The sequence below is a fragment of the Panthera tigris genome, chromosome E3 (assembly GCF_018350195.1).
Source record: "Panthera tigris isolate Pti1 chromosome E3, P.tigris_Pti1_mat1.1, whole genome shotgun sequence".
NCBI lineage: Eukaryota > Metazoa > Chordata > Mammalia > Carnivora > Felidae > Panthera > Panthera tigris.
In genome coordinates this window covers 6,753,363-6,767,632 of record NC_056675.1, presented here as the reverse complement: position 1 = coordinate 6,767,632, position 14,270 = coordinate 6,753,363, and the positions used below count along the sequence as shown (strand labels likewise).

General features: G+C 40.3%; 1 protein-coding gene and 1 long non-coding RNA gene across 7 annotated transcripts in view; one reads left to right on the top strand and one right to left on the bottom strand.

Moving 5' to 3' along the window:
• LOC102956467 overlaps positions 1-14,129 on the top strand; it is a 16,777-nt gene extending 2,648 nt beyond the window's left edge. For both annotated transcript variants that reach the window (XR_006212572.1, XR_006212573.1), the window contains exons 3-5: positions 875-1,017; positions 6,200-6,281; positions 14,031-14,129. This is a non-coding gene — a long non-coding RNA (uncharacterized LOC102956467). The remainder of the gene's footprint in view (positions 1-874; positions 1,018-6,199; positions 6,282-14,030) is intronic.
• TMEM225B (transmembrane protein 225B) overlaps positions 7,203-14,270 on the bottom strand; it is a 29,372-nt gene continuing 22,304 nt past the window's right edge. For all 5 annotated transcript variants that reach the window (XM_007081059.3, XM_042971984.1, XM_042971983.1 and 2 more), the window contains 3 exons: positions 14,124-14,270; positions 13,174-13,311; positions 7,203-7,559 (listed from right to left, as the gene is read on the bottom strand). In XM_007081059.3, coding sequence (XP_007081121.1) covers positions 7,387-7,559; positions 13,174-13,311; positions 14,124-14,270 — 458 coding nt within the window. In that variant the 3' untranslated portion in view covers positions 7,203-7,386. The remainder of the gene's footprint in view (positions 7,560-13,173; positions 13,312-14,123) is intronic.

The window sequence follows — 14,270 nt, the reverse complement described above, 5'->3', positions numbered from 1 at the left end:
TGATGGGGAATAAGGTTCGTTTCCCTACAATCTCATCAACAATGGATGTTATCAAACCTTTCCATCTTTGCCAATCTGATAAGGGAAATAAATGGTGCCCCGATTTTTATTTTCACTTCTTAATTATAAGGGAAGTCAATCATTATTTCTGCCTACATTAGTTACTTGTATTTCTTTTCCTGTGAACTGGCTATTTTTATCCTTCCCTCTATTTTTGTTAGGTTATTTATCTCTTTCTTATTGATGTATGTGGTTCTTGCACATTAAGAAACCTAGCCCTTTTTCAAATGTCTTACAAATATTTTCCCAGTTTTCTTATTTAAAAAAAATTTTTTTTAATTTATTCATGTATTCTGAGAGAAAGCATGCATGCATGTGTGCGTGAGCAGAGGAGGAGCAGAGGCAGGGAGAGAGAATCCCAAGCAGGCTCTGTACTGACAATGCAGAGAGCCCCAGGCTTAGCTCGAACTCAGGAACCTTGAGATCATGACCTAAGCAGAGATCAAGAGTCATATGCTTAATAGACTGAGCCATCCAGGCACCCCTCCTATTTGTCTTTCTTAATGAACTTCATGCATTGCAAAAGATTATATGTTTTATATTTCAAATTCTTTCATCCTGTTTTTAAAATCTTCTGTTTTTTGCCTTCCATACTCCAAATGGCTAGGAAGTTTTCCTCAACACCATTTATTGAAGGATCTGTCTTTTCCTATATAAAGTTGTCTCTATGTTCGCACTCCTATTCTGTAATCTATCTGTATCCTTTGTCAGGACCTGCCAAATTGTTTTCATAACTGCAGTTTTATAATTATCTTTTATATTTGAAAGAGCTTTTATCTACATCACTGGCCTTTCTTTTCCATGATCTAAACAGAAGATTTTTGAAGAAAAATTAAGAACATTAGTCTGAAAACTACAAAGGAAACCAACCTCATGTTCCTGGCCGAGAGATCAGAATATAACCAAGGGATTGCTAGGGAAATGGCATTGTCAAACAGAAGAGCGATTTCAGGGATGGTGAGTAAATATGATGGCATCTTTTCTTTCTTTCTTTTTTTCAATTTTTTATTTAAATTCTAGTGAGCTAATGCGTAGTGTAATATTGGTTTCAGGCATCGAATTTAGTGATTCATCACTTACATACGATACCCAGTGCTCATCATAACAAGTGAAGGCATTTTTTCCTAGCAATGAACATGGTACTGAATGAATCGAGAGCATTGTGAGGGCCTGAGAGAAAAGAAGGGGAAAGAGAAGAAGGAAGGGAGAAAGAGAGAGGGGCAGAGGCAGAGAAGAAGGAAATTATCTGACAAAAGACCAAAGAAATGAGGGTGTGAACTACAGAAATGGTGGGGCAGGGTGTGTGTGTGGGGGGGGGGGGGGGGGAGGTCATTACCACAGAAAGGAAACAAAAGAGGCAGTAGAATTTACTTAAAAATCAAACATTTAGGGGTACCTGCGTGGCTCAATCAGTTAAGTGTCCGGCTTCCGCTCAGGTCATGATTTCATGGTTCGTAAGTTTGAACCCCATATTGGGCTCTGCACTGACAGTGCTGAGCTTCCTTGGGATTCTCTCTCTGCCCCTGTTCTGAGAGCACTCTAAATAAATAAATAAACTTTAAGATAAACTTGAAAAAAATTTTAATAAAAATAAATAAATAAATAAAACATTTAAAAACCTGTACTGGGTGCCTGGGTGGTTCAGTCAGTCAAGCCTCTGACTTCAGCTCAGGTCATGATTGACGTGGGAAACAAAGGCAAAAGGAAATGGCAGATAAAATTAAATTTCCTTATAACCTGCAGCCCATTACAAATACTTGAGGCTGGCAGAGTAAAATGTTTCTCCAGGAACTCCCTACTATCTTAATGCTAATGTTTTGCTAGAGGGGAAAACAACCTTAGCTTGACAATACCTGGGCCACAGTGTCCTGGGAGTCTTCTTTAGCATATGAAAATCTCATTGGAAACTTCCGCTGGACTTTACCTCCCCCAACACCGTAATATATAACCAGTCTCTCCTCATGGTCCCAGGGCAGCTCTTCTACCCACCGGTCCTGTCGTATGCTTTAATAAAATCACCTTTTTTGCACCAAAGACGTCTCAAGAATTCTTCCTTGGCCATCGGCTCTGGACCCCACAAACTCCACCAACACCCCGTAAAACCTCATCAATGATCTCAGGGTCCCTTCAGTTGGAGCCCCACATGGGGTTCACCACTGTCAGCGCAGAGCCTGCTTTGGATCCTCTGTCCCCCTCTCTGCCCCTCCCCCTCTCATTCTCTCTCTCTCTCTCTCTCTCTCTCTCTCTCTCTCACTTTCTCTCTCTCTCTCTCTCTCAGAAATGAACATTTAAAAAATAAAAAAATAAAAACCTGTACCGAATGAACATCAGAGGACCTGGGGTGTCAGGCCTGGCATTGGAGTAAATACTTCATCTCTCCAGTTCTTTAATTTAAAAAAAAAAAAAAATGGGTAGAATTAAATCTGGCCTATCTGTAGCAAGACAAAATGGCCAATGTGAGGGATGTTTTGCATTAACTATAGAAATGAAGGTTAAGGGGTTCAAAGTGCTGGTATGGACAGTTTGGGATATTTTACTTATATTACCCCACTTATGCCTTTAAGACTTAATATGAATTTTTGAATAGGTAAAACGTTTACATGATTTGAGAGTCAAAATCATATAAGTTACACAGAATTATTGCTCCTACCTCTGCCCACTCCTCCCAGCCCATTCCCTAATCTACCCCCATGTCTAAAGATTTATTAGTTCGCAAATACTAATATTGGTATATTTTTCCCTATCGTCTCCCCCTTTCTTACACAAAAGGAACTACATTAGATGCCTTGTTTTTTATCATGTAATATTTCCTAGAAAATGTTCCATGTCTATACATAGACATCCTCATTTTTTTAAAGCTAGTGTGGATGTAACAGAATTTAACATGTCCCCTAGTAATGGACATTTGAGTTGCTCATTCGATATTGCAATTAATATGCAGCAATTAATAACCCTGGACCAATGTCAGTTTTAAGTGTGTGTACAGGTATTATCTGTTAGATAAATCATGAAATTGAGATTGTTAAAGCACTAATTGATGAGGAGAACAAAGGCAAGAGAAAGTAGCCAAAATTAAATTTCCTTACAGCTTGAAGCTCAGATAAGATACCAGAGACACATAGAATGTGACCTTCCTCAAGGAACTCATGGCTGCCTTAATGCCTTAATGTTTATGTCTTATTAAAGACTAAGAGTAAGCAACCGGGGTGCCTGAGTGGCTCAGTTGGTTAAGCGTCTGACTTCGGCTCAGGTCATGATCTCACCGTTCGTGAATTCCAGCCCCGCCATTGGGTTCTGGGCTGACAGCTCACAGCCTGGAGTCTGCTTCAGATTCTGTGTCTCCCTCTGTCTACCCCTCCGCTGCTTGCACTCTCTCACATTGTCTCAAAAATAAATAAACGTTAAAAAAAAATTTTTTTAAAGACTAAGAGTAACCATATCTTTTTTTCATGTTTATTTATTTATTTACTTAGAGACAGAGAGAGAGAGAGCACTTGTGCATGAGAGCAGGTGGGGGGCAGGGGGAGGAGGGGCAGAGAGAGAATCCCAAACAGGCTCCATGCTGAGTGTTGCAGGGCTCAGTCCCACAACCTTGAGATCACAACCTGAACCCCTATCAAGAGACAGATGTTCAACCAACTGAGCCATCCAACTGCCCCAAGAATAACCTTATCTTAACAGCAGCTAGCCCCTCAAGGTCCCAAAAGCCTTGCTTCCAAATTCCTTAAAGAGTTAAACTATCCCTAACCCCCACTAATTAAAAAGTACATAATCAGCCACTCCTCACAATCTCAGTGCAGCTCTTTCTGCCCCTGGGTCCTGTCTCTGTGCTATAATAAAACAATTTGCACCAAAAAGTTTCAAGAATTCTTTCCTGGCCATTCGCTCTCAAACCCAAACTTCAAATCACATCAGTAATGCTTCCATAGCTTTGCAGACATTGCAAGATTCCCCTCAGCTGGGATCATGCCATTTTTGTCATTCCACCCACATCATGTGCCAGTGCCCATTATCCCCACAGCATAGCCAAAACAATGTGTTGTCTCAAAATTTTGACTTTTGCAAATCTCATAGGGAGAAATGGCATCTCGGTAGTTTTCTCTGTTTTTTGAAAATTCTGTGCTTTTTCTAATTTCTTTAACTTATTAATAATAGCTATTTTAAAGTTTGTGTCCACTAACCCCAATGTTTGGATAATCATGGCATCTGCTTCTATTGGTTATTGGTTATTTTTTTCTCTGTTTCACATTTTTGCACATTTTGTATCGTATGCCAGTGTTTGTGGATAAAGGAAGTAAAAACTCTCCAGGTCTTCCATGATGGGGCCGCACTTTGTTCCAGAAAAACTGTGTATTTCAATAAAAAACAAAACAACAAAGCACAGCGCCATCGGGGAAGGAATTGATCATTTTGTATCAGTTGTCCCAGGTAACTGTTACTACTTTTCAATAGAAAGGAAATCTACTTCAGAAACATTTTCTTGAATTTTCATTTTAAATATTTGTTTTGTCCCTTTATTTCAGTTTTTCCTCAGGGACTCCAATTTTAAATATCTTGGATCTCCTTTATCTGTCTTTCATTGCTTCCACATTCTCGCTAAACCTTTTCATTTCTTTATTTCATTTTCTTCACTGTTACTACCTTTATGCTTTACGCCTCTTACTGTTCTAGTCTCTCCTCTCTCTGGTGCTTCTTCTAAGTTAGTCTTCCTTCCCTTTTCCAGTTCTTTCTTGAATTCTCTCCATTCTCCTCTCATATTCCCTTGTTATCTGTCTCTCACCTTCTGTTCTCAGAATGTTCTTCTCTGAGTTCCTATAATTCTGATTCCCCCTAGCTGCAATTGTTTCATTAAATGTTTACATTTATCTCGGAATATTGTGTTATAATTTTCCTCTACTTTGTGGCAACACTTCTGGTGAGTTTTCTTCATAGCCAGACTTTTACTTCTCTGCTTTAAAAAAATTTTTTTAATGTTTATTTATTTTTGAGAGAGAGAGAGGAGGAGAGGGGCAGAGAGAAAGGGAGACACAGAATCCAAAGCAGGCTCCAGGCTCTGAGCTGTCAGCACAGAGCCCGACACAGGGCTCAAACCCACGGACTGTGAGATCACAGTTGAAGTCGGATGCTTACCCAACTGAGCCACCCAGGTGCCCCTTCTTTGTGCTTTTTTTTTTTTAAATAATAATACCTTTGTATTGATGTTGCTGTTTCACTCTTATTTGAATGAGTTTGATTTTCCTGGGCCAGCTCTTTGCAGGAGTACCCTGTGGAAGGGGAGTCAGAGAAGCAGAGTGTTCCCCACTTCTCAGTGTGAGGACTCTTCCACTGCTACATGGAAGGATGCTTTCTTTATAGTTCCCTATGTAGCCAAGATTCCTCGGATTCTTACATCCTAACTTGGTTCAGAGGGATCATACTACACTCTCTTTCCTTCCTTCCATTCTCCAACACTACCAAGAGACACTGTCATCCACCTTCCCAGGTGGTCTCTCTTTTTAAAAAGCGGTGCTTCCTGGGGTGCCTGGGTGGCTCAGTTAGTTAAGCCTCTGACTTCAGCTCAGATCATGATCTCACGGTTTGTGAGTTTGAGCCACGCGTCAGGCTCGGTGCTGACAGCTCAGAGCCTGGAGACTGCTTCAGATTCTGTGTCTACCCCTGTCTCTGCCCCTCCCCTGCTCACTCTCTGTGTCTCGCAGTCTCTCAATAATAAATAAAGGTTAAAAATAAATAATAAATAAATAAATAAATAAATAAAAAGTTGTGCTTCCTTAAAAATTTCCTTTGATAGACTCCCAGGTACTTTCTGTGCCTTCTCTGCCCACCCCCCACATGTGCCCCACCCTGTTGCTTCCCTATCCTATTCATAGCCATTTCCTCTCAAGGTGGGTCCTTCTCAGAAATCTGAAGGTTCATATTTGCTAGTGGCTTTTTTAGCTTGCCACCACTAGGGCCTCTGTGTATTCTCTGACCCACTCCCCCTTGCTCACCATGCTGGTCTCCCAGTTGTAGCTTCCCATACTGGTTCTGCTGGCTTAGTGCTTTGGGCTGCAATTACATATTTTAGAGTTTGTAAGTTTTCTCTGTTCCTAGTTTCACTGATAATTATAGTTCCTGTATGGGTTTTTGGGTTGTTTTCTAGGAGGAAAAGTGGGCAGACTAGAACTAGGCTGTCACCATATCCCTGCAAGAAACTCTCAAGATACCTTTTGGAGAGAAATGTGGTAAGAAACTAAAAACAATCTAAAACATTAAGTGGCTATTTTTCTGGTGTGTATGTCTTGGCTTCTCTGCTGGGGTGTGAGCCTCTGGAGAACAGGAACTAGCCCCTGTGGTGCATGGCACAAGGTCCACCTTTAATGGCCACTGGCTAACAGTCACAGCAAAGCCCACTTGACTCTAGCCTTGCCCACCACATGCCCCTCCAGATACACGGCTCCCCATACTTGTTTCTGAAGTTGCACTGCTTAAGTTGCAAGAGCTTTTCCCATATCTGTGTTCTTTAGAGAGCAAAGTGGGAAGGCGTTGCTGATTGGTACTGTTCAGATGAAAAATGGGTATGAAGCCAGCAGAGGACTTGGATCACTGTTCTATCCCCTTCATTGTCCTAAGGCATTTGTACTTACCAGCTACACCAGGGAGCTAAGAGCTCCCCATTCTGTAAGCACCAGGAGGACCATAAAGGGGACACGTTAGAGATGCCCTCAGGAGGTCTCAGGCTCTAGTGAGAGGAGGCAACACCCATACATTGGTTGGCTAACTTGCCTGTGCTTCCTCCAGAGCACAGACCCATTAGGCTCAGACTTCCAGATCTGGGAGCTCAATCCTGAGAAGCGTTCACCCTTTAACCACTCCCAACCCTTCCCTCTAACACAGACTTAGGAAGTTTCCTGCACTGAGTCCCATCTTTGTCTGGGGACATCACTTTTTTCTTATTAATGTCACTAACTCAAACACCTTCTGTTGTTTTTGCTTTTGTTGTTTTGTTTTTGTTTTACAAAAGCTGACTTCACTTGACCATTTTGTAATATTCCTTCCTCCCTTCCTGTCCTCCAAGCTGGTATGGATTAAAAGACAGTAGTCCTTTTATTGAAAACACTTGCCTCCCCACCCCCCCAAAAAAAAAACCACTCAGGAAACTCAGAAAAATTCAAAAAAATGTTTTAACGAATTGCAAATACAAGCAAGACAGAATCACTGTGAGTGTGGGGAAGTGGAACATAGATCTGACACTCAGGAAGCTCACCAAAAGCAGCAGAAACTGGTTGCCACTTACGCCTCCACACACGCACTCACACAGCTGCTGACGGCGGAGGACGCTCTCCCGGACTAGATAATTGTTTCTTCCTTCAGCAGTGTCTCCTTTTGTATTGAGCTCAGGTCTCCTCCCAGACTCTCCATATTCTCCAGGTGTATGACCCCTTGGGTCTCCTGGATACTCTGGGAATTGGGCAACAAACGGCAGCGAAGGCAGGCTGCTTCTTGAAAGAGGCAGATGGCACCTGGGTGACAGCGAAAGTTCAGGTCAGAGTTGAGTCGAGCTCTCGGTGCCCTAGAGGTCAGGCACTCCCTCCTTTAATGTGTGACCCCTTCCGGTCTGCACCCACCTTCCCTAGTTCTCCCCTCCGATGTAGAGAATTACAGAGATAGATGGGAAAACAGGACCCATCACAAGACAAGGCATACAAATAGATGGATAAACTCACAGAACCACAGCCAGTGTTGGAAGGCATCTTAGCAACTGTCTAACTATTAATAGGCAAGAAAAAGAGGTTTAAGAGAGGAAGGTCAAACATAAAGCCCAGGCTCTTTGATGCAACTCAAGACCCTCAGTAAAGTAAAATGGAAGAAGAGAATTGATGTCATAAAACAAATAGAGGTATCTTGAGTGAACAGTAAATGCTGTATTAAGGTTAAGACTCAGATAAAGGACAACTTCTATTTTCAGCAATATAGCAGACTACATACCCTCCCACTAAAAACGACAAAAATTCTAAATAAGATTTTTCTTCAAAAACTAATTTGTAAATATATCAGCAAATTGGCATCAGAGTAAGGCATTCTTAGAAACAAAACCCTAGTGAAAACAGGAACCTAGAGAGTTAAGCAAGCACACAATTAGCCTTCACCTTGGAGACATACACTCTACTCCGGTGACCCTGAGTTTCCATTCTGTGGGCCTTTTGGGACACAGAAAATGAGAGGAAAAGCCCAGGGCCTACTCAAGATGAATCTAACAAGGGTCTACAAAGCTAGAACTTTGAAGTTACCAAGATTGACTAAGAACTCATAAACAGAGGCTAGCTGTTATATGGATCTGCAACTACACAATACCTATGTGATTCTAGGCTAGTTGTGCATATAAGCACCAAGCAGAAACAAATGCAGATCCCTTTTTGAGAAAATACTTTATATACAAGCTTCAAAGGATTTCCACCAAAAAATATTTTTTTTCAAGGAAAATAATTCACAGTCAAAAATCACAACTGTACCAAGAAATAAGATGCCATAAGCAAAAGCCTGCAAAAACAGCAGCCAACACACAGAGACTTGTATTTCAGTTGTTAAACTTATAAGACACAGAATGTAAAGTATGTTTAACATGTATAATAAAAATATATTTATAGAATAGATTAAAAATGTAAGTAGAGAAAAGAGTATAAAAATAACAAGAATTAAGGAAAAATATAACTTCTGGTTATAAAAACAGATTGACTAAAATAATTAATGGATAAGTTAAATAGCAGATCAGACACAGCTAAAAAGTGAATGGATTAGATTGAAGATACATCTATATAAGTTATTCAGAATACAGCCCAGAAAGACAAAGAGATAGAAGGGGGAAAAAAAAACAAAGAAATGGAAAGCAAGAGAGAGAGACACACACGCAGGATACAGTAACAAAGTCTAACATACGTCTTCCTGGAAAAGAGGGAAAGAATATAGAAAGAAGATAAAAATATTTGAGAAATTCTGAAAGACATTACTCCTCAGACTCAGTTCACACCACAAATCATAACACAAATATCTACACTCTGCAAAATGCCCAAGAAAGCCTTACAGAAAACAAAGAGTGCCTCAAAAAGAATGATATAGGGGTGCCTGGGTGGCTCAGTCATTTGAGCCTCTGACTTCGGCTCAGGTCATGATCTCACAGTTCATGAGTTCGAGCCCCACGCTGGGCTCTGTGCTAACGGTGTGGGGCCTGGAGCCCGCTTCAAATTCTGTGTCTTCCTCTCTCTCTGCCCCTCCCCAACTTGTGCTCTGTCTCTCTCTCTCTCTCTCTCTCTCTCTCTCTCTCTCAAAAATAAACAAACATTAAAATTTTTTTTAAATGATATATTGTTTAAATGTTTATTTATTTTTGACAGAGAGAGAGAGAGCATGCGAGAGAGTGGGGGAAGGGCAGAGAGAGAGGGAGACACAGGATCCGAGCATACTCTGCACTGACAGCAGACAGCCTGATGCAGGGCTCGAACTCACGAACCTCGAGATCATGACCTGAGCCAAAGTCTGACACTCAACCGACTGAGCCACCCAAGTGTCCCAAAAGAATGATATTTTTACAGAGTCAGCTTAACAACAACAATGGAAGTGGTAAAGTAATAACAGAATATCTTGAATGCTGTGAGAATACTGTCAACTTAAAAATGTAAGTACAGCAAGCCGCCTGGGTGGCTCAGTTGGTTAAGCATCTTGATTGGGCTCAGGTCATGATTTCGCAGTTTGTGAGTTTGAGAGTGGGATATTCTCTCTCTCTCTCTCAAAATAAATAAATAAACTTAAAAAAATACTATCTAAAAAAATGTAAGTATGGCAAAATTAATTTTAGTGAACAAAAATGAAAGGAAGATAATTTCATACAAACAAAATATGAGAGAAAGTATATCTCTAACTGAACCTCACTAAAACACATTTTAAAGGATGTATTTCAGGCAGAAGGACAGAGGGTCCTTAGACAGAAGGTCTGAGGTTTGATGAGCATCTAAACTGATAAATATGTGGGTAAATTTAAACAAATAAATATTAAATGCATAAAGTAACAATACTGTCAAATATATAGAACTAAAAAGAAAACAGAAGAAACTAAAACATTGTGCAAAATAGCATATAAATTAGGAGGGAAGTACCTTGTATTACTTATGAAGAAAATAAATGTGTTGATGAACTTCCAACTTTGTTAAGTAAACGTATTAAAATGTCAAGAGTAACTACTACAAGAATACAAATAGATTCCATAACTTCCAAACTAAAGAGGGGGAGGATATAATGAGAAATGTATAGATAAAAGTCAATCAATTAGAAGCAAGGCAAGAGAGGTGGGACTGGGGAGCAGAAAAAATTGAAAGCAAGAGGTAAGGTGGTAGAAAAAATACAAATATGGGGCACCTGGGTGGCTCAGTCAATCAGGTGTCCGACTCTTGATATTGGCTGAGGTCATAATCTCACAGTTCTTGAGATCGAGCCCCACGTTGGGATCTGCACTGGCAGTGTGGAGCCTGCTTGGGATTCTCTGTCTTCCTCTCTCTGTGCCCCTCTCCCACTCTCACTCTCTCTCTCTCTCAAAATAAATAAAATAAACTTCAAAAAAAAAAAAAGGATCAATGTATCAGTAGTCATAATAAATGTCAGTCAATAATAAATGCTCCAGTTAAAAGACAAAGAGTGTAGGGGGAGCCTAGGTGGCTCAGTGGATTAAGTGCCCGACTTTGGCTCAGGTCATCATCTCACAGTTCGTGAGATTGAGCCCTGAGTCAGGCTCTGTACTGAGAGCTCAGAGCCTGGAGCCTGCTTCGGCTTCTGTGTCTCCCCTTCTCTCTGCCCCTCCCCCGCTTGTATTCTCATTCTCATTCTCTCTCTCTCTCTCTCTCTCAAAAATAAACATTTAAAAAAACAAAGATTGTAAGACTAGATGAAAAAATACAATCATAAGCTATGTGTTACATATAAGTAAAAGATCAAAAAGATATATAACAGGCAAATACTAACCTAAAGAATGTAGAAATAGCTAGAGTAATATCAGATAAAACAGACTTTAACAAAAGGGATTTCTAGAAATAAAAAAGATCATGGCATAATGATTAAATAAAAGTTCAATTCACCAGTAAAACAGAACAATTCTAAATCAAGATTTGAACAATATAATAAACAAGCTTGATCTAATGTTTATAAGTGAAAAGTTGTATTCAACATAAAACATGAAAGTGGACCTCAAACTAGACTATAAAACATGTCTCAATAAATCTGAACACATTAGGATTATACAGACCATGATCTCTCATCAAACTGAAATTAAGTTAAAATCATTAACACAAGACACAGTAAAAAATTATATGCTTAGAAATTTAAAAGTATATTTTAAAATACTTCATGGATCCAAAATATCATAAGGGGAACTGGAAAATGTTTGAAATAGAACAATAACATAAAATATTACATATGAAAATGGGAGATTCAAATAAAGCAATTCTTACAGGGAAATTAGAGCTTTAATTGTCTACTTAGAAAAGAAGAAGTAAGCCATGAGTTTAGATTGTGATTTAAGAAGCTGGAAACGGAATAGCAGAATAAATGCAAAAAAGAAGTAGGGAAGGAAGTTCAAAATAAGAAGTAAAAATTAATTCAATAGAAAACAAACAAAATATGAAGGTTCAAGAAAGCTTAAACCTGGTTCCTTGAAAAGACTAAAAATATGGTAAACCTCTGACAAAATTGGCAATGAAAAAAGAAAATTAGGTATGAAAAAAGAAGCACATCACTACAGGTGCATCACAAAATAAAGAGTTAAAAAAGAAAACATTTTGAATAAACTTATGCCAATAAATTTCAAATTTTAAACAAAATGTATAAGCTTATAGACATATATAAATTACTGAAACTAACTCAAAAGGAAATAAAATACCTGAATAGTCCTATAGTCATTTAAGAAACTGAATCGTGAGCTTAAAATTCTCCCACAGAGAAATACCATATTCCTTCTACAGGCAAGCTTAGTTATACAATTAAATACTTAAGATGGTGAAAATGAATGAACCTTAAGAGTTCCTCATATTACCATGGAGGTTACAATGTTGATCAAACATAACAAGTTCCAGAGAAATAAATATAGTATGATTATACAAAGTTTTAAAACATGTAAGACTAAGTAATATATTAAGGATATATATGTGTGTAGTAATATGATTATCATAAATTGCAGAATAATTGGTTCCCGAGGGGAGAGAGGAGGACAAGATTAGGAAGAGCCACATGGTTGAGGGGGCAGGACTTCAAAGATTCTTAATATTCTAACATATTTCATTAATGAAGACAAGCCAATTTTCTTCACTTAACATCTCTGAAATAAGGATGTGCCTTACAAGTTATACCACCTTAGAATTATTCCTAGCATCCTTTTTTCTCTTTCAGTGGTAAATAAAATAAAGGTGTAACTTACAAACAATGGATTCCATGAAAATATGGCTAGTTCTTAAACTATATGGTGGAAATGGGTGCACAGTTTATTTTTAATTACCTCTTATATATTATAAATGTTTTTATATATTCAGTGTATAATAAAATCAAGTTAACACAGATTATGTCATGGGTCAGATTAATATAGTAGGAAGAAGATTAGGAAAAAGGACAAAATTAAATAGGATTGAGACTTAGACGGTGATGGTATATAAAATAAGAGAGTGAAGCGAGACTGAGGTGAATAAGATTGTAGATTCCGAGATAGAGATAGAGATAGGCATAGAAACCCTTAGAAGCCAGGACACTAAGACAGAATATGAGATCTGGAGGTTGGTTCCAAAGTCAAAGAGGAGGAAGATGGGATATAGGGCTGAGGCTCTAGAGCAGTGCTGTTGAGTAGAACTTTCTGCAACGATGGAAATATCTGCATCTGCACCATTCAATATGGCAGCCACTAGACACATAATAATGTGGTTACTGAACATCTGAAATGTGGCTAGCATGGCCGAGAAACTGAATTTCTATTTATTTCATTTTAAGTAATGAAATGGCCACAAGTAGCTAGTGACCACAGTTTTGGACAGTGTTGCTCTAGAGTGTCCATGGCTTCTGAATCCAGACAGAGGGCAGGGAGAAGGGCACCAGCCCCAGGACACTCACCAGCCACTATGAACAGAAGGATGGCAAAGCCCAGAACGTAGTAAGGCCACTGCACCGAGAACTTGGGGGGGCTGGGCTTCATCCTCAGATTCTGGATCTCCAGGGCATGCAGCAACAAGGCCAGGAAGGCACTGGCCCCTGCAGGGTCATAGGGAAGCACTCTTGATCTCCTCACATGGTTCCCACCTTTGCTCTTAATCAGAGTCACATGGCTTACAGCCTGTATGGTTCCTACATGGAGGCTCCTTTCTCCAGCCCACACCTGTGCCCTCTCAGAGTCAATAACCTCTACCCCACATGCCTGTCTTGCCCTCCTTCCCAACACATTTCAAAGCCCATGTGCCTCACCTCCCAGAGGCCCCATAACCAGAAATCCCTTTCCCGGGTACCCTCTGTGCCTGTGCCATTGGCTGACTCCAGACGGGGCCCTCTGGGTGTGATGCTTTGGGTGCAATTCAACCTGATTTTCCCACTGTGAGCGTTCCACCTCCTCCATGTGATGGGAGCCTCCCAGGGTAGGGCCTTGGCCAGCCTTTTAAAGTCAAAAGGTTCCAAAGGGCAGAGATGGTGTCTTCCATCCATTCATCCAACAAACACTTATATTTCACTCACATATTTCACTTGTGTATTATCATTCTGTGTCAGATTCTATGACAGTCACTGGGATAGAGATTATGGTAAAAAGACCCCCAGACAAATGACCCCAAGCCAACATAGTGAGGGTGGAGCTAGCTGGAAGTACAGGGTGCTGTGCAGCCTCAGAGAGAGGGACTGTGATCTGGGGTGGGGGGGCAGGCTGCCTCAGAGAAGGCCACAGGTGAGAGGGTCCCTAAAAATTCTCTCTCCTGACACCACAGAGACCAACCATCTCCCTGCCTTTGGGCCCCTCCCCAGCCCCTTCCCAAGGCTGAGGCCCGCCTGACAACAAGGCTTGCCTGCCTGTTCCACACCTGTGAGGAAGCTGATGAAGGCTGACACCAAATTGTGCTTCCGGGTCCTCGGAAACAGCTGAGATGCAAAGGACACCAGGATGAAGGTGGTGAGGAAAGACAGGACAACCGCGGACAGCAGGAAAACGCGGCCGAGAATGATGTACA